The sequence below is a fragment of the Sceloporus occidentalis genome, unplaced genomic scaffold (genome assembly GCF_023333645.1).
Source record: "Sceloporus occidentalis isolate IW3139 unplaced genomic scaffold, rSceOcc1.0.p SCAF_107, whole genome shotgun sequence".
Lineage (NCBI taxonomy): Eukaryota > Metazoa > Chordata > Lepidosauria > Squamata > Phrynosomatidae > Sceloporus > Sceloporus occidentalis.
In genome coordinates, this window is record NW_028317087.1 from 1787223 (window position 1) to 1813898 (window position 26676).

Consider the following 26676-nt stretch of genomic DNA (forward strand, 5'->3'; position numbering starts at 1 on the left):
GTGCTTTACGACAATTGACGTGCCAGGACCGGCACGTCTTTAAACGGGTGCAGAAAGCGATCTGTTTTCGCTTTCTGCACCCAAAAAACGTTGCTGAATGCCTCGACCTCGAGGCATTCAGCAACGCCGCGATCGTAACGAAGGGGCCATCTCTGGCCCCTCCACGGGGCGTCAACATCCGCCATACTTTGTATGGCGGCGGACGCCCGTTTTAAAAGCGTTTAGGAGGCGATCGACGATCGCCTCCTAAACTTAAATGGTGTCGCTGGAATGCCTCGATCCGGAGAGCGGCCACAGCCGCAGCTGCCAGTGATCTTCGCCATCAAGCAAGATGGCCGCTGCCCTGTAACAGGAACCAACAAATTTTAAAAGTTCGCTAGATGGTCCAGACCATCTAGAGAACTTTGGCTCCACTTGCAGGTTGAATACAGGTACTGCATTCACCATGCAAGTCAATGGAACCCAGCTTTCTAATCACAGTGTGATTAGTAAAAATAAATTAAAAAATAAAATAAAATTAATAATAATTAGAAAAAAAATAGTAAAATGTAAAAATCATTTCCCACTGATGTCACTATCAGGGGAACCTCCAAGTTGAAAAAAAAATTTACATTTTTTTTTTTAAAAGACAAAAAAATATATATATATATAAAAAATATATTTTTGGGAGCAAGTCCTAAAATTAGCATATTAGCTTAAAACAATTCTCGCATGGAAAGAGTTAAAATACTGGCATATTAAATGCCCGTGGGGTGTCTACTTTTAAAAAAGGTATGATTTGATGGGGTAAATTGAATTGGCCAGGTTCAACAACGTCCCAATTAACACCGGGGGAAGGATGGCCACACACCTAATTTCCAATTAGAAAAATGCACACGTACCAAATGTGGCCTTTTAGTTCCCACAAAAATGACAAACCCATGCATGTGGGGTATCACTGCACTCAGGAGATGTTGCTGAACACATTATGGGGTGTCGTGTGACAGCGGCATATACCAGGAGCTGTATATTCATACATAAAGTAGGTGGGTGTGGGAAAAATACACACACAAAAATACTACTGCAAACTTTGAAAACATGCTGGTGGTAAAATGGGTGCATGCAAAGAGTTAAAATACCAGCATTTAAAATACCCTGTGGTGTCTAGTTTTGAAAAATATATGGTTTTGTTGGGCACACTGAAATGGCCCGGCTCAAAGATGTACCAAATAGGGCATGGGCAGTGAATCCCCAAATGCCAAAGTTCAACATTGAAAAATGCGCATGCCCCAAATGTGGCCCTTTTGCCCCCAAACAGCCAGGCAAAATCATTCATGTGAGGTATCGCTGTACTCAGGAGATGTTGCTAAACACATATTGGGGTGTTTTATGATAGTGACATATACGAGAACCTTTTAATTCATACCTGAAGTAAAATGTGTGTGACAAAACAAATGCAAAAAAATGACTACCACAAAGTTTGACAAAAACTGGTGGTAGATATGGTGCATGGAAAGAGTTAAAATACTAGCATTTGGAATACCCTGGGCTGTCTAGTTTTCAAAAATATATGATTTGATGGGGTAAATTGCATTGGCCGGGTTCAAAGATACCCGAAATGGCACATGGGGGGAAGAATTACCAGATTTGGAAAAAATGGCTTTGAAATAGCAAAACGCTACCTCAACTTATTGCCCCATAATGGGTAGAAAAAAGCAAAAAAACATAAAAACATTGGGTATTTCTAAACTCAGGACAAATAGTAGAATCCATTTAGCAGGTTTTTTCATTACCTTTTATAGATGAGTAAAAGATTTTTCAACTAAAAGTTAGAAACAGTCATTTTTTTCTAAATTTTTCACCATATTTTATACTTTTTTTAGTAGTAAATAATATGATACAATCAAAACAATGTCATCTAAAGAAAGCCCTTCTTGTCCTGAAAAAAACAATATCTAATGTGTGTGGGTTCAGTAAACGGGAAAGAAGAAAATTACAGCTAAACACAAGCAGCGCAGAAATGTTAAAAAGGCCATTGTCACGAAGGGTACAAAAAGTAAAATCAGCCTTTGTCACGAAGGGGTTAAAATTAGAGTTGCAATCCCATCATACCTAATGTAAAATATCTACGGCTTGTAAAGAATAATGTGCACCTTTATAGTATGTTGCCTATAAGTGCTGGGAAAGTATGGAAACTCTGTATAAATTAGGTATTTCTGAAATCAGGACACCTGAATTGATAAACCTGAAGGGGATTTTCCATCACTTTACTTAATTTTGTGAGGATTCAGGAGTTTTGCCAAATATGCAACACATTTCAATTATATTATTATTATCTTTTATTTATATAGTGCCAACAATCTACGCAGCGCTTAATACAATACATATACTCAAGGGGTATGACAAGATAAGAATTGACAGACTAAGACAAACCAATACATTAGGTGGACAGAGCCCGGCTCGCAAGCTTACAATCTTGAGGGATGGGGTGACAAACATAAGGCACAGAGAAAGGGTGGTAGTGTGGTGGTTGTATCGATGACAAGGAAGTTCTAGCAGCTAAAATGGTGCGGCTTCTCTGAAGAAGTGGGGTTTGAGATGTTTCTTGAATGTTGGGAGGGAGGGTGAAAGCTGAAGGTTCGTTGGGAGTAGATTCCAGAGATATGGGGCAGCCTTGTAGATGGGAAAAGGAAGAGGTGATAAGCGAGGAGGAGAGCCTTAACCCACGGGAAGAACGTAAGGATTGAGTAGGAGAGTTTTTGCTTATGAGGGGAGAAATGTATGGAGGAGCAGTGTTATGGAGGGCCTTATACGTTAGCACCAGGATTTTACTATACAGTTGGCAGCTTTCAAAGGAGAGGGTGTTAAAGTTACATAATTGGTAAAAAAAGAAGGGTGGGCTTCGGCCAACACAAGAGCAGAAGACAGCAGAGTTAGATCAGTAAAGCTGTGGTCCCATTGGATTTTCATGGTGTGTCCTTACACATTTCCCTCTTTACCGTTCCTCCAGCTATTTGCCGTGCAGACCAAACACATCTTCTCCTGAGTCATGTACGTACTACCAGTCAGCTCCAGCGCTGGCTACGCTGGGGTTTTTTTGGGGGGTTATAATGAGAAAGCGTGTGTGCAGAAAGTGCTCCCGATTATGTCAGATTACTTACCTTCCACTGATTGTAAACTTCAACCAGCCATTTACTGGCACAAAGCATCTGACCAATGAAAAAGCACTGCAGCTTCTACTAAAGATAGGTGATTATTATCATTTTGCATGTTTCTGGAGTGCAGATTAAAGCACGCTGGAGAGTTGCAGTTTTCAGTCACCAACCTCTCTATGCGAAATGGCCCCAGCAAGCTTCTCTGCCAAGAAGGGCTAAGCTGAGAGTGCAATTGATTACAGGGCCAGCACAGGCCTTTGAAATGACAATAAAATGTCAGGAATGTCCCTTTTAAAGGGAGCAAACGCATCCGCTACTTCCAATACATTTACAGTTGTGAGTGTACAACACCCAAAGAACATTCTCACTCACTGCTGTCATGTTACCTGGACACATTATTGTTTGTATAGATGTAGAGAGATCACCATGAATACTCAGCACATATATAGCTTAAGACTTGTTCAATAAGTGTCTTTTCACTAAGAACTTGCATATAAGTGCCACACGCTGATGGTACAGATACTGCCTGTATGATTATTCACGTCATACACTCACACATATTCTCGCTTAACATCTAGGGCTTCAAGGGGCAGGAGGAGGGTTGGTGCAACATATCAGTAAAAGCAAAGCTTGGGCTTATAACAAGCAATGCACTTCGCACTATTTTGTTTCACGTACACATTTCCTGCTTACTGGCCAAAAGAGATACAAGGCAATCAATGCCTGCCTTTTAAAGAACAACCTCATACAGCGAGCATAAAGCAGAGATTACAGCCGACCTACTGGTCACATGATACACGAGTACCTGGTCACTTGACTCCTTTCCATAGCTTTAAGAAAGTTCTAAACCCAAAAGGCATGGGTAAGTTTTATTGTGGTGTCTCTAATATAGGCTTCATTTTGTTAGGGACAACTGCCTCCATATCAAAGCGTCTTGGTCCTCGACAAAATGGCCGCCTCGCTCTAAGTCTGATTAATGCGCTGGAGACATTTTTTAGTTAGTTTTATTTAGGATCGCCGTGTCTGGTGTTTATTACTCTGCGTCCGGTCACTTGCTTGCTGTTCACTGGCTGACAGGCTGGGTTTTCGGTGGTCATATGACGTGAACAAGAGGACTCGTAATGGAGAGCACTGATCCCGGAGGCCTTCACTTACTGGGGAAGCTACCGGCCACCCAGTGTCCACAGGTATGCTGGAGCGGAGTAGTTTATTTCCGGTATATTTGCCGGTTATCACGTCTCTTAGCTGGCTACCGGATATTATTCTGCAGGCCGCCACAGCTACGTCTTTTTAAGGTGGAATGAAGCTTGGTGACAGGATATGCCTTCTGTTTTATTACACCGAGCAATTCACTTTAAAACAGAAGCTTTGTATCCTTAACCCCCTCGTGACCGAAGAGTTTTTGACATTTTTTTTGCCCTTCGTGACGATGGCTGTTTTACCCCCTATTTTACCCCCACTCTTTGGCAGAGGTAGCATTTCAGTATAAATTTACTGAGAAGAGTGACTAAGAAACATCACAATATGTGTTCAGCAACATCTCCCGAGTACAGTGATACCCCCATGCATAGGTTTGCTTTGATGTTTAGGGGCTAAAAGGCTGCATTTGGGATATGCACATTTCAGTTTTTCAACTTGGAATTTTGACATCTGGTCATCCTGTCCCTGTTTTCTCTTTGGGACATCTTTGAAGCCAGCCAATTCAATTAACCCTGTCAAACCATTTTTTTTTAACAAGTCTCTTAGTTTTGAAAAATAGACACTCCAGGGTATTTCAAATGGTAGTACTTTAACACTTTCTGTGCCAAAGTTTTTCGGGAAGATTCAGATCAAATTTGTGAACTTGTTCATAAAAATGGAGCAGTAAGAGAGGAGAGGGAAAAAAGGGCAACTGTGTGGTACAGCTTGAAGCAGGAACTGATGCAGGTTTTCCAGGGAAATCTAGTCAATAGAACATTCTTTGCACACTCTGCATAATTGTGGGGGTTATTTTCAACAGGGGGCATTTTAGGTGGGGCGCGTCAATAATTCAATCATTGAAATGTCATATTTAGTTACTGCCGATTGGCTCCAGCGCTGGCTCAGAGAACTCTCCAGGAGTGATCACATTTTGTAACGGTTTTGTGGTATATAGGGAGACTTACTGGAAACACACTTTGTCTCCAGCACACAGGGGCTGACTCTGTGTTGGTTGTTCAGTGCAGCTCTGCACTGGTCACCCAGGGGGTTGAGGTGGCAGCCGGTCACCCAGGGGGTTGAGGTGGCAGCTGGTCAGCCAGTGCTAGTAGGCTAGGAGTTGAGTGACACTTCCTGCACTGTATCACTCACTCTCCATTATACCCTGAATAAAGCTGCTGAAATAAAAGCTTATACAATAGTGTGCACTGCAGTCTCATTCTGGGACACTACATTGTCCCGGAACAAAGGTATCTTGGACAGTGTCTCAAAATACAGGACTGTCACAGGAGATCCGGGCCACCCCACGAGTCCAGGGGGTCTAATGAGACCTCCATGTGCAAAAGCAGAAAGCTGTTGTGTTGATTTCAAGCAGCCAGTTATTGACTCAAAACATATACCGCATTTGCTCAATTATAAGACAAGGTTTTTTTTCAAAGCACGGGGAGAAGTCTAGGGTCTACAAACTTGCGGGCGGTTTTTCGGGTGTTGCGGGCGGTCAGACAATGTACCTGCGGGTCCCAGTAATCGTGCGTACTCCCGCAAGGCTGCCTCCGCGTTGCTCCCACACAGCGTCCCTTCTCTTGTTCCGCCCAGGAGCCCAGCGGAGTCAGGTAAGGGGGTGGGCGGAAGTGGAACACACACGTTGCGGGAGCGGGCGGTAATGGTCAGAAATTCAGCGGGATAAAAAAAAAAACCAGTTATTTTTTAATAAAAAATCATAGTTTTTATTAAATAAGAAAAAAATAGTTGACATGTGAATTAATATTTACTGGTAAAACCTTTTTCTTATAGGGTAGTCTTATATTCAGGCTTTTTCTTTTTTTCCTAAATTAATATTCAAATTTTGGGGGGTCGTCTTATAATACAGCTCTTTTTCTCAGGTTTGAAGAATGCATGTTTACAAAGTTCTTTCATATGCATTTATTGTTCAGGGGGTTCTCTGGGGCGCTGGAGTGTAACTAACCAACATCTTCCTGCAATAGAAGCTTACTGGTACCTTTTTATAATGTATAATGATGTCATTTGAAAATGCGGCTTTAGTGATTTAACCCTAGTGTCACGGTCTATCAGTTAACCGGACACATAGGGTATGGGTGTGCAAGGGTTAACGATAACAGCCCTTTGTTCACTCACTTAACACTTAAACACACCACAGAAAACCACACCAGACTGGTAGTACGCTGCCACCACCAAGTTATATTTTAAGCTGACTAGAGTTTATGGACGCTTCGGTAACGCCCGGTACCACACCGAACTGATCAAAAACGTATAAAAACCCAATTTAAGTAAATCAAGTAACGTGTTTTATTCCAGCTTTCTCGGAAGGTAGAGTTCGGTTAGAGCACAGAGACGGAAACTGGATTAATATGTAGATTAATCTGACGAATGTCACAGTGCTTATGTACAAAAATCTGAACAAAGGTGATAACAATTTAGACACAGAGTATACGATACGGTTTGTAAAAATAAACAAGGAGAAACACAGAAAATAACTAATTATACCAAACCCATATAGGTCATTTGCGGGAACTTCAATGTCCTTGTTGAGTTTGAGGGTTCTCAGTGATGTTCCAAATCCATAGAAAGTTCCAGGAGAGGTTTTCTCATTTCCCAAAAAAACAGTCAATTTTATCCCCTGGTGAGACGTTCCGCCCCTCCAGTGTCACAGAGAGATGTCCCAGGCTTAGCCCTTAGTATCACACACACATATCAAACTAACATACATTTGTTAAGATTGACAGATCCCATGGTGTCCTCAAGATGACCAAAACCCAGCATAGAACACATCACCTTAAATTCCATGTTACCACTAATGGTGGTGGAGGCTGAACCTGAATTTATGGCATGGCTCTGTTATGTAGGAGGTGTCGGTCAGTCTGTGTGGCTTAAGAGGGCAGCTGTAGGCTGTAAAATAAATCACCCCAAACCCCTGCATTAGCCCAACACAGGTTCTGCATGACACCCAGTATGTATTTGTGGTTTAATCTATGCAGCTGATTTAAGTACAGACAAATCTAAAAGAAGAATAATAGACATTTAACTGTCAGATTCAGTGCTTACCACCCAAGCAAAAAAAAGTTCAGCCAAATCTTTACAAAATGTATATTGAAGAATACTGGGAGCGCTCAAAATCAGTATAATTAAAAACCCACATTACAGCACACTTTAAATGAAAACAGCTGCACAATCGCTCCATGAGTGTGATTATGGAGAGCTAACACCACAATCTCCACAAAGATCTGAAATGTAAATACGTTTACTATTAAATTCTGTATTAACTGTTCTCACCACAGTAACTGTACATCATCCACATAAGCTGCTTTGCTGGCAAAAATAACTTGCATCTTTTTTTTATTTGAGCCAATATTATAAAAAAATGTTTGAATTTCTGTTAAAGCTTGTAAATGCTGCTTTTACTATCTGACTGTGATTATTCTACTATTCTTCCTTTTTTACACCTTATATACACATGATGTTACTAAATATCCTCTATGGATGGTCTTAGGGGTTTGTGTGGGAGATCCCTAGTATTTGTATACTTTTCGGTCATCTAACTTATGGCTGTTGTAGATAACTGTGTTTGTAGTTCGTTGTATAATAAATCCATACACTATTCTATGAATGGTTGTTTTGGATCACCACAATTTGTAATCTGCTTTTCCCAGCTGCTGTCCATGGTACTTAATTATATTATCATGCACCCAAGACTCTGGATAAAATACCTACCAAACCACTAATATGTAGAGATAATTTCAAATAGTACTGTTTTCAGAATTTGTTGTTTCTTTACATTAACCAAGTTACTTTATGGAGTTCTTGTACTGCATTGTCATTTATTAACATAGATAATGCCTTCTATGGAATAAACAGCATTCTGCTCTCCAGTTTCTTCACAGGGTCGTTGATGGGGTATGTGGTCGCGCGCAGCCTCGCTTTCAGGATTATGGCAGTGTATGGAACCTGAGGGAATGGCTAGAGGTTTTGGAGGACTTTTCAGCATTCTTTAAAACTAGCGTTGGCAAAGATGAACCCTTTGAAGAGGTAGGTTGGTACCCTTGTATTCATCACCTTCTAAAATAGGCTCAAAGAACTAGAATTTTATTGATACACAATCAAGGCCTGTTTGGCTATGCAAGATTGTTATGCCTGACTGGCTTGTTTTTTTCACTTTTTGGGGATGCAGTGATTCAAGAGCGTGTGTGAGCTACGTATGTAGTGTAAGGTTTGACAAATTTGGTGGGGATCTAGGAGCCAGCCCAAAAAAATCTAGAAGCCCGTTTTTTCCCCGTTCGTTTTTTTTTTTTTCTTAAAAACTTTGAATATGTCAAGGGGCTAAACACAATCCAAAAGTGCTTAACCCCTTGACATATTCAAAGTTTCAGTCATATATACCCTCTTCTTCTGAGGTGATGCTCCACCATCATGTGTCCCTTTAACATAATATATCATAATTAAACACAAATCTTTATAAAGATAATAAAGCTCTCTCCAAATATATGTAGTAAATGGGGGGGGGGGGAAGTTTTTAATAAAGTACAGATTAATAGCAATACACCCAGACACTCACACAAACTACAACATGCTGAAGTAGAATGGGGTCACAGAGGAGAACTGAATCCCTACATATGCTATAGAAAAAAAACATACGAAAAAAATGAAGTATTAGAATTGTTTCCTAGGGTGGATGCTGTACCCTGGCCTACCTGAAACAAGGAAGAAAACACAAAAAAATAATCTCCCATGTCTCCCAAACACACAGATACAACATACATATGTGTGGTAAATCAGTATTATATGTTCATGGGAGACCCCAAATCGTAAATGCATGTGGTTAAAAGCTGATACATTTCCACAAGTGAAACCTCATGATATTGGGGGGGGGGGATACCTTCCCCTAAATAACGCCCACAAAGTATGTATTCCATAAAAGCACAGCTATTGAAGATATCAGACACTTTGCTTACCTTTCACAACACTATGTGAAAAGACAGTTAAAAACTACATTTTCTACAACTTGGATACAGGAACATGTTACTCCTGTCTTTAAATGTCCTTCTAGTAAGGAGGTGTATTGTGTCCCTCAAATACATGTTTTGTTACAGAGAGACAACTTTTATGTCAAGCAGACAACCATCTTAACATTCCAGGGGTACCAAACCTCCCAGATCATGTGTGGTATATACTCTTATTAGTTATATACATTTTTAATTGGGTTGTTTGCCCTGGAATCTATGTAAAGTTAATCTGTACTTGTAACAGGTTCCACTAGGCCCTATTTTCTTGCATTTATTGTTCGTCTGTGTATAGGGCAATGTGTGAGCCGTGATCCACATCATGGAGCCACATGTAACTGCTGGGGACGTACACATGTAATGAAGCAGAACTGTGCAGCAGACACAAGCTGTGCGTATCCCCATGCAAGAATAAATAATATAAACAAATCGTGCTTTTATTTAATAAAGAGCATGGGTACATGCATCATCATCTAATTTTCCTTGTTTGCACTGTCTCTGTTCTGCTTCAAGGTGGCTGGCCATTTAAATGGCCTAAGTGCCGAGCATCAAGATGCAATTTTGAAGTGCTTGAAAAGCAGAAAACCTGAAATATCTGAAGCTCTAATGGAGAAGGTGTGCGCAATGTCCTCTGCTTACCTACGAGACTTTGACTGGCAGCTCAAGGTATGTATTCCTTACGGAGTTTTGCGTGTTTGCGGAATGTGTTTTCGGATTTGGTTTACAGGGCCTACTTTAAAGTTGCTCTGCCACCTAATCTGCTGAATGTAATACTTCTGCATTTGAAACGTACTAGTGTGGAATGTCCTTCCCAGCAATAATTAAGCATGTAAAAGTTTATATAAGGAACATCCTTAGATCGAAGGTGCTCCCAAACACACACCTTCTCGAAAAGTTTTCTTTATAAAATCTTCGTAGGGAGAGTGATTACTGGGTAACTGCATGGGAAATATATAGAAAGAACCCCCTTCCATTCTCTTTGAATATGAAAACAACTAAATTTTATGAATGCACAATGGCACCAAAGTAACAGATGGCATGCCCTAAAGTAATAATTACATTTCTTCATGTTTGTGCGGCTTTGAGTACAAGATTTTTCTTGCTATAGTTTGCTTGGTTTTAATGTAATTCTGGTTATGCTGCAGCAGTTCGGAAGTGTTGTAAATGCTGCAGGCTACAAGCCAAGCACTCAACAACAAAAAATAATTTATAGTCCACAGGAAATAATGGCATAACTGAGATAAATGGAAAGAAACATTGCAGACTAAACTACTAGGGCTGAGAAGGGCTCCTTTTTGTCCTGTAGGTAGCGCAATGTATGAGAACCTCACTATCTCTACTATTATGTAGATAGTAAGAGTTTATTTGTTTTGAAGATAATACTGATGCGAAATGCTAAACGGATATGTTGTATATTTTGTAAAAGCTGTCTGAATGTTAGAACTGTTTATACATTAAAAAGAAGTTAAATTGTACAATGAAATGCCATACACAATCGAGAACTTACTGTTCAGTGTGTAATGGTGGTGATCCATACAGAAGGTTGCAATGTAATTGTAACAGTTGTAAAAATCCTTTGTTGTAAAGTCAGTTGCTCAGGAGAAATGTAAATGTTTAACAGAACTGACTGTTCTGAAAGAAAACTTTGGCTTGGATGGCAGCCTCAAGGTCTGCAGATAAGGAAGATGGAAGAAAATAAGATAAACCAGATTTTTGACAGTGCTGCTCTGCACTACAGTATACAGCACTGTCTTTTATGGTCAAGAAGAAAAATGTTTTTTTTCGTGGGACGCACAATTTCCCCCCTTTTCAAGACTATACGTATTATAGCAGAGCCCTTAACTCCTTTGTGACAATGGCTGATTTTATTTTTGTACCCTTCGGCGCAATGGCTGTTTTAACATTTCGGCGGTGTTTGTGTTTAGCTGTAATTTTCTTCTTTCCCGTTTACTGAACCCACACAAGAAAGAAAAAACCAAAACAACTTACCTTTTAAGAGATGGTTGTGCTTTCACAATGTTCCAGAGGTCAGGGCTGCATTAACAGCAATTTCTCCAGGGCCCTATACCTGTCATTTGTCTGAAGATGTGGTGAATCTTTGTCAATGTGGCCTTCAACAGTCATTTGGCATTTTTGTTTGTTTAAATGTGCAATGAGACAGCAGAAGCATATTTTACATTTTCTCAATTGATATATTCATACCTGGGAACTTTCCGGGTTTGACCCGGAGAACTTTGGGAGAAGCGCCCCTTCTCTGGGTCGTGGGAGCGGGGTCTTGACACGTTCCACTCCCCACACATTTCCCCTTTAAATGCCCACAAGTTCCCAGTTATGGATATACTGTCTTTTCTTAAGTTCCCACCTTATGTATTTATTATGTACCTGTATATTAAAGACCATCTACGCTGGATCAAATAAAGCTCAGCCGCTCTGTCATTTTACTCATTCAGCAAAAGATATGAATTCATTATTACTATGGACTTATAGCTGCCTATTATACACAATTTTTTCCTCCAAAACTGAGTATAAAATACCTGTGTATTATAAATCAAAATGTTACGGTACATTGTGTCTACATTATTTTCGGAATGGGAAAATGCAAATAAGTTTGCTTTAAGTATTGCAATAGAAGGGGACCTAAATAATGAAACTTTGAGAAGGGGAATGCCAAAATGCTTTACTGTGTGACTGTTTTAACACACATACACACACACTGTGTAAGAAGAGCAGTAGGTGTAGTGTGAATACTAAACACTTCATTGGAACCGGTACAACTTGATGTATTGCCTGACTGAGTCTACTAACCTAAATTCTACAAAAGAGTGTTCAATTTTACGTTACTATGATTTCATTTGTGGGTTAGTTGCAATAGACAGAAAAGAAAATGACTCCAGAATCTTTTTGTAGGTTTTAAATTCTTTTTAGTTTAGTTTCAGACAAAAAAGTGTTCTGGGGTTAGCATAGCAGGTACTTGCTTTAAACGGAAGAATTAATGTTCAGTTTGAGTGGTGATTTATCCTTATTTATCCTTATTTATATAACATACACTATATATAGACACCCCTCCTAATGATTGAGTTTAGGCGTTTCAGCCAACCCCATTGCTAACAGGTGTATAGAAGCACATAGGCACTCCTCTCCACAGACAAACATTGGCAGTAGCAAAGGCTGTACTATGACTTTTTCAACGTGGCACTGTCATAGAATGTTAGCTTCGCCAAAAGTCAGTTTGTGATGTATTTGCCCTGATCTAACGTAAGTGCTATTATTGTAAGTGGAAGCTTCTAGGAGTAACAGTTCAGCCATGAAGCAGGAGACCACACACTCGCAGAGCAGGGCTGAAGTGCCTAGAAGTGCCTGCCCTCTATAACATCACTCTATAGAGTTCCAATCTGCCTCGAAGCAACAGCTCAAGCATTGAGTGTTAATAGCTTCGTAAAATGGGTTTCCATGGCCGAGTAGCTGCATACAAGATCACAATGCCAAGCAGTGGGTGGAGCAATCACTGTTTGGTTTCGGAGTAATGAAAACCTGTTCTCTGGAGTGATGATTGTGTATCTGATGGGCAAATCTGGGTTTGGCAGAAGGCCAGGAGAATGCTCCCTACCAGAATGCATAGAGCCTACTATAATTTATAATGTTCTGGAGCTGATTTCAGGGTTTGTGCTAGGCCTCGTAGTCCCAGTATAGGGTAATGTAAATGCTACGGCATACAGAGACATTTTAGACAGTGTTGTATGCTTCTAACTTTGTGGCACCGGTTTGAAGAAGACCCTTTCCTATACCAGCATGACTGTACCGATGTGCACAAAGCAAGGTCCATAAAGACATGGTTTGTTGTAGGAGAACTCGAGCGGCCCGCACAGAGCCCTGACCTTAAGCCCACTCATCACCTTTGAGATGAATTGGAACACAGATTGCGAGCCAGACCTTCTCATCCAATGTGAATTCCTGACCTCACAGATGAAAAAGATGAAAAAACCCACAGAAACAATGTTGTGGAGAGCCTTCCCAGATGATTGGAGGCTGTTGTCGCTGCAATGGAGTCTGGGCGGCATCAACACCATATTAATGCCTATGGTTTGGAAATGGGATGTCCAATAAGCGCATATAGGTGTGATGGACAGGTGTCGACATATATTGAAAAAGAGAGTACACACTTGTTGAATTCTATGGTTTTACATATCAGGACATAACAATCATCTATTCCCTAGCAAGTCTTAAACTTAGGTAAATACAACTTCAGATGAACAAACCACGTGACACACTGCATCATGTCATGATTTATAAAAAAAATAAAAACAAAATGGAGAAGTCATGTGTGAAAACGCAAGTATACCTTATGATGATTCAGTAGCTTGTAGAACCACCTTTAGCTGAAATAACTAAGTAATTGTTTTGTGTCCCTCCCATTGTTGTGGAGGAATTATGGTCCATAGTTCTTCAGTTCATTAAAGTTTGAAGGCATAAGTTATTGCACAGCTCTCCTGAAGTCCCGCCACAGCTTTTCAATCTGATTGAGGTCTGGGCCATTGCAGCGCCTTGATTCTTTTCTTTTTCAGCCATTCTGTTTTAGATTTGCAGGTGTGCTTGGGATTATTGTCCTGTTGCTTGACCCAATTTCGGCCAAGCTTTAGCTGTCAGGCAGATGGCATTACAAATGACTCTAGAATACAGGGGAGTTCATGCTCAATTCAATGACTGCAAGGTTCCCAACTCTGCACATCATTCCTCCAACACCACCATGCTTGAAATGAATATGCGGCTTTAAAATTTTTGCCAAACCTGGCGCTGTGCATTATGGCCAAACTTCTCTACTTTGGTCTCGTCTGTCCAAAGGACATTGTTCCAGAAGTCTTGTGGTTTGTTCAGATGCTGCTTTGCAAATCTAAGCCGTGCTGTCATGTTCTTTTTAGAGAGGAGAAGCTTTCTCCTGGCAACCATTCCAAACAAACCATGATAGGCTTTGCTTTGCTAAGATCACTGCTGATTTCTTTCCTCCTTGGCATTGTGTTAACACACACCTGAATGCAAACCAGCAAACTCATAAAACTTTTGGCTTTTATAGAGTTTGTTGCTGATAATCATGTGTTGATGGTCAATAAATCAAGGGCATTTAGCTGCATTTGTGTCCTACTTAGCATCTTAATTTCTATGGAAGCAGTAAGAATGTACCTAGCTTTTCAAACATGGCTTCTCCATTTTGGCTTTATTTTTTTAATAAATCATGACATGGTGTAATACATTGTGTTGTTCATCTGAGTTTTTTTTGTTCTCCAATGTATTTTATATATGGGCTTTCATTTAAATTTTTCTCCCTAACATTCTTTCCAAACAATTGAGACAGGGTGGAACTTTAAAACAGAAATAGTTCTCGCAAATTACAGAACACCATGTCTTGTTCAGTCCGGTCTGCTGATTGATATCGATTTGTCTTGTTGATTGAATGTTGGTGAATGTGAAGCAGAAACTGGGAGAGAGAAACCATAAGAATTGTTTTATCTGTGAGTTTTATTATAGCTGTACTGTGATACAGTTTGAGAGCGCGATGATAGTGTATTTCTCTGTCTTAAGGAATCACAGCTTGAAAATGTAGTTTGCTTCTTCTCTTGCAAGGTTATTATGTTTGTGAGCAGTCAGTGCTCGGTCAGTAAATGCAGAAGAAGAATACTATCTGTTATCCAGATATAGGCAGTTTACCATTTTATTAATTTTTGAAGTATAGAATTTATTCTACATGTGTATGATCACTTTCTAACTTTTATGTTTACAAGATTTAGGTAATGGGTGTCATACTGTTCATTTTTTCTAGTGGAAGAGAGCCTGTTTGGTTTTCGAGAAGGCTAGGGGGAACATCTATAGAATTATTGACATTTTAAGAAACAATAATAAGTAGTTTATACTGTGGAACTTTATTAATCAACAGAGTTTACTGTCCTTCTCATCTGGTCAACCCAATCTAGAGTCCTGTTTCCCAGCCCAACCTGTAAAATATAAAAATAAAATTCAAAACATTTGCACTGCGTCAAAATGTATTTGTTATATAAGCTGCACCAACCTCATTCTTTAACTGAAGCATGGTTGTCAAGCCTTGTGTGAGCCATGCTACTACATTAGATAAAATAAATGCAGCCTGTGGTTCGGAACTCTTAATACAAGTGAATGCATGCCATCTGATACCATAAGCATATCAACATTTGTAAGAGAATTTCAACTAAACTGATTTAGTAATGTGTGTAACATCACCGCTCCTGATCTTAGGTTGATGACATGTCCCGGTTTGCCTGAGACAGTCCCGCAATGGGGCTTTAAGTCCCGGTCCCAGACAGCCCCTGAGTTAGAGGTTCAGCCAATCGGGAGAGACTTTTATACTCTGCCCTGTGCATGAGGTACACCAATGAGGTTTCACCGTTTGAGGCTTTTGGCTAAACACTCCTAAAACTTTAGCACATGTTTTTGTTTCCTCAGTATTGAATTGATGTTTTGTTTTTTTCTCTGTTTTGCAGCTTGCCCTTTCAAGTGATAAACTGTCATCGCTACAAATGCCGCTCGTTAATCTGGATTTAGATATTACAGAAAGAGCCACTGTTACACCAGTGTCGATTGAAATGAATAAAGAGGAACTGCAGAACCTTATAAATGCATTGGAAGCTGCTAATAAGGTATGCAATACACTATTCATTATGTGAAACAAAACCTGCAAATCAGAGGAGCCAACTGGCCCTGTAATATAGCAGCCCAAAACACAGTTTTCAGGCAACATACAATGTGCACAAATCATGTCCTCTCCAAAACTCATCCACTAACAATGGGAAGGAGTAGAAATCACAGAAGCACAGTAAGGATCTGGCAGGGGCTATATGTGTAATTGCAAATAAAGCATGCAGAGGTTTCAGATTGTGATCCCAATGCGTCAAATCTGAGTAAACCACTTCCTTTCCCTCTATCAAAAAGAATCCTTCTTTGTTAATTTGTAATACACTTTTGATGGACAAATTTAGCATTTGAGAGTCAACCTATTGTATAATACGAGCCATGAAATGATGCATTACTTGAAATCAGTTTGCAAAACGGCACACAAAAAATGGTATTTATCAGTACATTTATAGGAGCCATGGCCCAATGGTTTACCCATCTGTCTTTTTTGCAACCTGATTTTCTTCCTTTTCCCGTTTGTCCCTTTTATTATTCTGTTTGAGTGGCTAATTGCCCGGTATGGTCTTGGCCATTTCCATTGTGTATTTTTGTGTATGTGTGTGTTATATATGTAACCCATTGAAATAAAATCACATTTCTACTTTGATAAATCCAGATATCACATAAGAATGATTAATTATTTTATGAATTGAATTGTAGGCACACTCTGACCTCAACTACAGTAGCATCTTTTTAATTCATGTGAACTCATTTGATAAATTCTGTTGGTCTCAGTCTTTTACATTCATCCGTTATACATTGGCTTGATTCCACAAATATCTCAGCAGCTGTACAGTTTTACATTTTATTATGGCAAAGCACATTATGGTAATTTCCTTCATCTTCTGTTTGTGAATAAGGATCGTAAAGCATACAGTTTTATATTGTCTATTTGCAGGTTGTTCTACAGTTGAAATGATTTAAAACAGTTTGCCTCTCAGACTTGGTCTATTGGAACAGAACAGCTGAAGGACTGTAAAGAAACCTGAATTTGGTGCACAGTCTCCCATATTCTTCAGTTTTCATTCGTCTGCTGGTAACTCCCACTGTGTTAATTCACAGTGCATAAAATCCAAATGACATTCTCTGAATTCTTTAACTAATGGTCACCATTTGATGATACCAACCTCAGACTGAGTAACATTCCATAAATAAAGTTTGTGGTGTTTGAGTCCACCTCTGTCTAATAATGTGTAACCGTGTATAGTATGTGAGTTTCATGATTTTGTGTTTTTTTTATTTTTATACTTAGCAGAAGTATATAAACGTACTTGAAAATAGTATTACTAAGATCTTCAGATAAAGCTTCATTTTTGAACACTTAATTTGTCAGCTAAACTACAACATATTGTTATGCGATGACTTAAAATAAAAAGAAGAAATATGTTGGAATATTATGACTTGGTCTTTAATTTACTAACTCATTTCCAGTCAAGTTAATGTTTTTCCGTTACCTGAATCACTGCAGAAACTAGCCTGCAATTATCAATCCAAGTGAGCTTCTCATGCATTGCATCGCTGATGTAACATTAAGAAAGCTTCCCACATGAACTATGCATAATGCAGGGTAAGCTCAGCCTTTCTTGAAGGCGAAGCACTGGTAATGTTTACCTGCAAACTTCTAGTTTAGGAAATAAAAAAATATCTATCAACAAGGTAGATGATGCATGATCTGAATATCTTTTGGTATATGGATAGAAAGCAGTCTTTTCTTACACTCTAAGTGTATCCAATAAAATGTTCTTCCTCATAGGTGAAATAAATGCCAGGGTCCCTGATATCAGGGAGATAGAATGTTCTCTTTCAAGATCCTCCTTTACTGAAGAAACCTTAGTACATGTGTAACATGATTTCTCAGCCCATATAACAGAGTGGACACAGGTGACAAGACAGATCTCTTATCCATAATTTTTGTGCACGTTCCGCACCCCTTCTGGGGATACCTTTTTGGAAGCAATGGAGGGGGAAATTCTACTAGGAAAATATCTTCCAACAAGCCTAAGGAAATGTTCAGCAAGGAGGAGTGTCAAAAAGAAAAGTTGAAATACATCGGAAGTCTAAAAAGGAATAGTTGGCCAAATAGATTAAATCATTTAAGTAACATATTCGTGATCTTCTGTACACAGGTAGGGCTACAGGCACTGGTCCGCCAAACCTACCTCCCCATATGCATGTTATACTCAGTAATGCAGTGTGGTTTGCTGACTGCATTCTCTCCTTGTCTTTTAGGTGTGTATGTTCAACAGAACATTTAGAAAGGGCAACCAGGAGTGTTCAGTTTTATCTTTTCCCTGATATATTTCATGGAATTTCAGCCCACGGATGTTCTTTTCTGTGGTGTACACCTCTGATCACCTTTTAGATAGAAAGGATTTCTTCTCATTTTAAGGAATTTGCTATATGTTGTTTGTGGCTAATTTCATTTTTCTTCTTAGATCTGTCCATCAGATGTCACTGTTGCATTTCTGGTAGGATGAATGCTGCGCTTGATGCCTTCTGTGGATAATGGAATCTGTATTCCTTTGATTAACATCGTCTGTGTCGATAATGTGTCATCGCAATAAAACCAACCCATATGATTACAGAGGTGCCTTTTTTTCATACAAAGCGTGGGCACCTTATAGTCTTATTGTAAGAATTCAGACAATGTATATGTCTTTTATTTTTTTATTCTTTCAGGACCCCCCGCAGGGTACTGTGTTGAGAAGGTCACTTCCGCTACCCCGGCGGTTAGGCAGTGTGACTTGCCAGACCCACGAGCTACCGCGAGTAGAGCTTTTGCTGCAGGCACGGTGCTGTGCAACATCGAAAGGGTTAAAATGCCGGTAATCGTTAGTTGCCGGCATTCGTACAGATGAGTGTTGTACTTACCCTTACTTCCCTGCACCACCGAGGTGGCTTGGTTTAAGGGAGCAGGGTAAAATGCTGGTATGCGTGTCATAGCCGACACGTCACGGATGACGTAAGGGATTCCCTGTGGTTGGGCTACCGGTTCCAATTACCTGGAACGTCAGACCTCTTTTAAATGATGCCGGAGGAGAAGGTAAGTGAGCACCCTCTACTAAGGAGGAAGGGATTACAAGCCAAAGAAGTTCTGACTGCATGTCGAGCCAAGTGGGAGGATGCCTATCCAAGTTCTTCCAGCAATGGTCTTCAGACCCATGGACTTTATGTATTATCCGTCAGGGTTACCTGTTAGAATTCAACCAGCGTCCTCCCAGAAGTTTCTTAATTTCCTTACCTCCAAAGGGCCCTCTCAAATGCCGAAGCCTTCAGGAAGTCACAGGTTAATAATAAATCTACGCCTAGTCAACAAGTTTATCACGTATTACAGGTTCTGGATGGAAACCTTGAAGTCAACCACAGAGATCTTTTCACAAAGAGACTACATGGCTTCGATAGACCTTCAAGATGCTTATCTACATATTCCTATACACAAGCAATATCAGCAATTCCTTTGTCTGCCATTTACATCAATCTTCAATTCCAGGCTCTTCCATTCGGTTTGGCATCTGTGCCACAAATCTTTACGAGGATTATGTCAGGAGTTTCAGCCTTCCTCGGATTACAAGGGATCAGTTATCCCCTACCTGGACGACTGGCTGGTCACAGCTTCCTCAGAAAGTCTGCTAAGATTTCACCTGTCTGCAACACTGGATCTACTGCAACGCGTAGGCTGGCTCAACAACTGGAGAAAATCTCAATTATATCCTACTCAAAGACTGATGTTTCTAGGGATGATCCTGGATTCCAGAGCTCAAATGACTTTCCTTCCTTGGGAGAAATATTGGAAAATCTGAGATTCAATTAAGGAAGTTCACGATCAGGAGCCTGATGTCCCTCCTCGGCCTAATGACCTCGGCCCAGGCTGCAGTTCAAAATCGGCTCTCCGAAAGAAAGTCTGCATCAGCCCTCTAGTACTCTTGTCCTTCCATTGGTGGATCAAAGAGGACAATCTGCTGAGAGGACGATCCTGGAAGTCCCAAACATGGACAGTGCTTTGTACGGATGCCAGTCAGAGAGGATGGGGAGCCACCGTCGAAGAACACATTGCACAATGCTTGTCGTCATCATATCAACTTCCTAGAGATGTTAGCAGTATGGAAAGCATTGGTCCACTGGGAACCACTCCTAGGGGACAAAGCAGTTCGTATACTTTCAGACAATGTCACGGTAGTGGTATATATCAACAAACAGAGGAACGAAAAGCCGGTATCTTCAGGGTCTTGCTCTCAAGATATGTTTATGGGCCGAGCGAAACCTTTCTCACTTGTCCGCAGTACATATCAAAGGTTCTACTAACATACGAGCAGGTTTTCTGAGCAGACAATCCGTCCTCCCAGGCGAATGGAGCTTGCACAGTCCAAAATAGACCTCGTGGCAACAAGCAGGTAGAGACTTTCTTCTCAATTTCACCCAGGGGACATCCAAAGGGACTGGAGGCCCTGTCTCAGACGCTATACATATGTAACCTTATGCAGTGATTCTGTCTGATCGCTCTACATTTGGATGTTCATAGACAAATACCTTTTCTCCTAACAAAGGCATTATCTATGCAATCCATGCATTATACCGTATACTATAGCAACTGAAAAAGGTAGTATGTTGGGAAAGCAGTGGATTAATAAATACTGTCATTCTTAAATGTACTTGTATAATTCATAAGTAGTTAGGGGAATTTAAACATGAATGGGACAAGACTATCTTGACTGGTTCTTATCTGCCACCAAATTCTGTTTGTAACTAGAATTTATTTTTTGTTTAAAGGGTTTAATTTTTCAAAGCTGATTTTGAATATGAATCTCCTAGGAATGCAAAGGAGAGCTAGTGTGGCAAACAATTAATGCTCACTAAAGATATTGAAATAGAGAAAAGAAAAGTAATTAAAGTAGCTGAATAGCAAGAAAGAAGATTGATTTAAAAGACAGTACATTAAATTTAGTTATTAAAAGACACAATTTACTTCATCATAGCTGTTTCTCTGAAGAAACTAACTCCCAAGGTATCGCAAACAAAATTTCAATCAACTTTTTCTATACTCGTAGTGATGGGATTTTTTGTATATAAACCTGCATTTATTAAATATAAGTGATACATAGGCTATTAGCTAAATTAAATTAAGGGATGTACGCAAGTAATACGTACAAAATATCAAGGGAGAGCTGACAGAATTCAAACTCAGAGGACAAGTCCAATGATAAAGCAGCCCAAAAGAGATGTGCCAGACAAAGAGCAGAATGTGTATTCTCCATTCCTGTCCAAAACACACAGAAGAGGATTGCGTGGAAAGTCAATAAATGAGCACAGAAAGGACCCAATGATCATATAAATGCTGCTTAACCCCTTAAGGACCGGGCTCGTTTTTTCTTTTTGTACCCTGTGGGACCGAGGCTGTTTTAATACTTTTGTGGTGCTTGTGTTCAGCTGTAATTTTCTCCTCACCCAGGGGCGGATCCTGTAAGTGGCACCCCCCCCCCCACCAAATGTAAAGACGTCTACAAAATTATGTTAAGAATATTTATTGCACCATTTTGTAAACTGTATGTCAACTGTAAACAACAAGAAATCTGAAAAAATAAATGAATAACTTATAAGTAAAATAAATACGTTTAAATAACATTTACTGAACATATAATAGTGCTTTCTTTAATAACCCTCCAAAAAAAACCAGCGTCCACATTGCCCACATAGAACCTGACCAGCACCCAAATTACACACACATAGGACGTGCCATCTTTGCCCCAAAACAGCCCAGCATGAGTCAGCATTGTTCCCAAACAGCCGAGTGTACGCCATCTTTGTCCCATAAACACGCTACCTGTGCCATCTTTGTCCCATAAACACCCTGCCTGTGCCATTTTTGTCCCATAAACACCCTGCTTATACCATCTTTGCCTTTTTGACAAATCAACTATACACCTATGATTAACACAAACACTTTTACAGTCACTCACTAATTCACTTTCATTCACACAATTCATTCACACAATCATTTATTCTTTCACACAAATTATTTACACATATTCATTGATGCATTCTCACAAATTCATTAATTCTCTCACTCATTCAAACAATTCATCCACACATTAATCCATTCATTTTCACTCTCTCATTCTGGCTCTTTATTTCAATATTCTTGCTACCCTCCTTTCTCCCTATCTACCCATTCTCACCCCCTTCTGCCCTATCTACCCCTTGTCACTCCCTTCTCCCTATCTACCCCCTTTCCCCCCGTCTCACTCCCTTCTCCCTATCTACCCTCTCCCCCCTTTGAAGTTCACTTACCTTTCAGGAGTCCTGCGGTAGGGGTGCAAGGCCTCTGTCTCCCAGCTCTGCCACTGTATGGAACAATATAGAGTGATGGGAGTTATGATGTACTTAGAGCATAATTATATAATGAAAAAGACACTGGAAATGGTACAGCATAACACCCATCACTCTCACACATTTACCAATTCACACTTACCAATCCACAGATTCCACACATACCAATCCACACATACCAATCCACAGATTCCACACATACCAATCCACAGATTCCACACATACCAATCCACAGATTCCACACATACCAATCCACATTTACCAATCCACAGATTCCACGCATACCAATCCACACATACCAATCCACAGATTCCACGCATACCAATCCACACATACCAATCCACAGATTCCACACATACCAATCCACATTTACCAATCCACAGATTCCACACATACCAATCCACAGATTCCACACATACCAATCCACATTTACCAATCCACAGATTCCACGCATACCAATCCACAGATTCCACACATACCAATCCACAGATTCCACACATACCAATCCACTCTCACTGAATGATTTCCTACCTTTCCTCTTTTCTTCTTACAGCAGTAAGCTCCTTTTCTTCCTCTTCTTCTGTCTTCTTCGCTCCTCTTCTGTCTTCTTCCGGTTCAGAGGGCACGGACGGCGGTGGGCGCGGCTTCAGTGTTGTGCGCCGGGATCTGACAACAAACCCCGGCGCACAGCAGCAGTTGCCGCATGGATTGCGAGGGAGCGGTATCGGAGGTCTTTAACAGACCTCCGGCTCCCTTGAGTGATTTTAAGCCGGTTCAAGGGAACCGGCTTAAAATCACTCAAGGGTGCCGGAGGTCTGTTAAAGACCTCCGATACCGCTCCCTTGCGAGCCTTCTCCTCCAGCGGCGGACATTGCTGTCCGTCTCTGGAGGGGTGCCGGCAAGTTGGCACCCCCCTGATGAGCGGCACCCGGTGCGGACCGCCCCCCCTGCCCCCCGCTAGGTACGCTACTGTCCTCACCCATTTAGTGTACCCACATAAGTTATATATTGTTTTTTTCAGGACAAGATGGGCTTTCTTCAGATACCATTATTTTGATCGTATCATCTTATTTACTATAAAAAAATAAAAAAACATGGTGAAAAATTTAAAAAAACACTTTTTATGACATTTTATGACTTTTATTTGAAAAATCTTTTACTCACCTAAAAAAGCAAGTAAAAAAACTAGCTAAATAGATTCTATTACTTGTCCTGAGTTTAGAAATACCCAATGTTTTTATGTTTTTTTGCTGTTTTTTTGTAAGTTATAGGGCAATAAGTACAAGCAGCGTTTTATGATTTCCAAACCTTTTTTAAAAAATCTGGTCAGTCTGCCTCCATCTCCTCTTTGGAACATCTTTGAAGCCGGTTAACTCAATTTAACCCATTCAAACCATATATTTTTAAAAACTAGACACCCCAGGGTATTTCAAATGCTGTTATTTTAACCCTTTCCATGCAACAGTTATACAACTACACTTTGTCAAACTTTGTAATAGTAATTTTTTTATTTTTTTTTCACACAAATTGTATTTTAGTTATAGATATACAGGTTCTGGTATATGTCACTGTCAAACAACACCCCAATGTGTGTTCAGGAACATCTCCTGAGTACAGCGATACCCCACATGCATGGGTTTGTCAGATTGTTTGGCTGGTAAAAGGCTACTTTTGTGGCATGCGTAATTCAGGTGGTCATTTGGTCATTCTGCCTCCATCTCCTCTTTGGAATATCTTTGAAGCCGGTTAACTCAATTTAACCCCGTCAAACCATATATTTTTGAAAACTAGACACCCCAGGGTATTCCAAATGCTGTTATTTTAACCCTTTCCATGCACTTTGTAATAGTAATTTGTTTTATTTATTTTTTTCACACAAATTGTACTTTAGTTATAGATATACAGGTTCTGGTATATGTCACTGTCAAGCAACACCCCAATGTGTGTTCAGGAACATCCCCTGAGTGCAGTGATACCCGACATGCATGGGTTTGTCGTGTTGTTTGAGATTTAAAATGCCACATTTGGGAAGTGCGCTTTTTTCTCCATTTTGGTCAGTCTGTACCTATGCCCTATCTTTGAGCTCTGCCACTCCAATTTACCCCATCAGCCTTTTTTTTTTATATTAGACACCCCTTGGGTATTTGAAGTGCTTTTATTTTAACTCTTTGTTGAGATTTTTGAGAAATTTTAGCACTTGCTCAAAATAATAAACTTTATTTTTTTATTTTATTTTATTTTTTTAATACTTTTTTTTATATTTTTTTTTACACATTTTGCTGGTACTGGATGGTTCATCTAGTGACATCACTGCATAATAATTTTGAAATGTTAGCACATTTCCCCCCCCCCCATTTTTTTTTTTTTTTTTATTATTAGTTTTTTGAATATTTTACTAATCACATTGTGATTAGAAAGCTGGGCTCCATTGACTTGCATGGTTGAGTGCAGTACCTGTATTCAACCTGCAAGTGGAGCCAGAGTTCTCTAGAGGGTCTGGAGACCATCTAGCGAACTCTTTCATCTTTATTGTTTTTTTTCCCGGGCCGCCGCCATCTTGCTGATGGCGAAGATCACCGGCAGCTGCAGCTGTGACCTCTCTCCGGAGCGGTCACAGCCCATCCAGAGGTAAGTGTTTGGTGTCGCTGGATGCCTCCTGATCGAGGCATTCCAGCGACACCATTTAAGTTTAGGACATGGCCCCCGATGCCGATCTTGGCCTTGCTGAATGCCTCGACATCGAGGCATTACAGTAACGCCGTTTAAGCGTTGACGGTTATTAATTTTTTGAACCGGCAAAGGTCGTTAAGGGGTTAAAGTACTTGTACCCTACAACCCCTAAGACATTATATGTTTAATTGCAAGTAAAGAATACTCCGGGGCATTATAGAAATACAGAATTCCACAAGATTCATTTGGCACTTCTGTCTAGACTTCTAGACACCCCTTATTTTCCTGATGTAAAGACTCAAACCTTAATCAGTCATTGGTCTTGTCTTAGATTTAGGATAGTTTTAGGCCTATCCCATGCGTCTTTAAATCACTTCACTGTATTAGCCTTTACCTGGCACTTCTGCTGGGAGGTTGTTCCATTTATCTACTATCCTCGCCGCAAAGCCTCTGACCTATTTTTGTAGCTCAGCATCTCTAAATTTTCTCCAATGTGCCAATATCCTGTTGGATATGGTGGATCCACAACTGTACATATCACCCTATGTGAGGTCTGACTAGTGATCTGTAAAGTGACAGAACTGCCTCCCTCTTCTTGCTGCTAATTCAACCCAGAGCCCTGCTTTCATTTCTGATGCTTACCTTTAAGTCAAGGAAAATAATTACTTCAAAGTCAGTCTCTTTAACTGTGACTGACAGAACAGCGTCCTCAATGTTGCACCACACACGCGACGATCATTTGCCATTTGTCTTGTTCTACCTGGAAGTTCTACCCTTCTGCAGACCTCTGTGTCCTCTGCAAAAGACAGGCCTTGACATTAAGACCATCTGTAACATCACTAATAAAAATATTAAAAAGTACAGGTCCCAATACTGATCCCTGAGGTCCCCACTAGTGACAAGACTTTCCTCTGAATATACACCATTAACTACAACCTTCTATCTCCTGTCATTCAACCATTACATTATCCATTCAACTATTTTGAAATCCAAACCGAAAGACTGCAATTTATATATGATTTTCTATGAAGCACAGTGTCAACTGTCAGATGCCTTATAGAAATCCAGACAGGCTTCTCCCTGTTCAATGATTTTAGTGACCCGGTCAAAAACCATACATTAAGTTAGTTCGCGGTCAACCTAATCTGTTCCTGATCATATGAACCATTTACATTCAGATATTTAATAATATTATCTTTTATCATTCTTTCTATTAGCTAGTAGAGCAGCTCGGGGGGCAGTTTTTTCATTAACTGGATATAAATATATATATATTAGATTTATAATTTAAAAATCCTTTACATTTAGGTAACCACACAACATGTAGTATAAAGCGTAAATGCCTGCTACCTCATACATACTTTTTTTTTTTTTTACACAAATATCTCCACTGCAGAGACTTCCTTGCAATGTAGGGCAATGAGGTCCAGCAGGAATTATACTCTTCGACCTGAACTGTAGTTGAAGCTTTCTCTGGTTGTCAGTAAATGGATATATATCTCCATTAGTCCATGCTTTGTACCTGTCATTTTCATCGATCAGCATGTTTGAGATATCTAAAGAAAGGTTATATAAGGCTGGTAAATGCTAGTCACAATATGTCTGCCTGATACTGTAACAGTAATCACAAGGACAGCTATATTTCAGACGGAGTGTGGAGA

The 26676-nt window shown here is 40.0% G+C and overlaps 1 protein-coding gene across 1 annotated transcript; it reads left to right on the top strand.

Moving 5' to 3' along the window:
* The first annotated feature begins 4255 nt into the window (after positions 1-4255).
* Positions 4256-16940, top strand: LOC149283256 (COMM domain-containing protein 8-like). Its single transcript, XM_089497815.1, has 5 exons — positions 4256-4321; positions 8199-8354; positions 9839-9991; positions 15832-15987; positions 16920-16940. The coding sequence occupies exons 1-5, from the start codon at positions 4256-4258 to the stop codon at positions 16938-16940; spliced, it is 552 nt and encodes a 183-aa protein (XP_089353941.1).
* The last annotated feature ends 9736 nt before the right edge of the window (positions 16941-26676 follow it).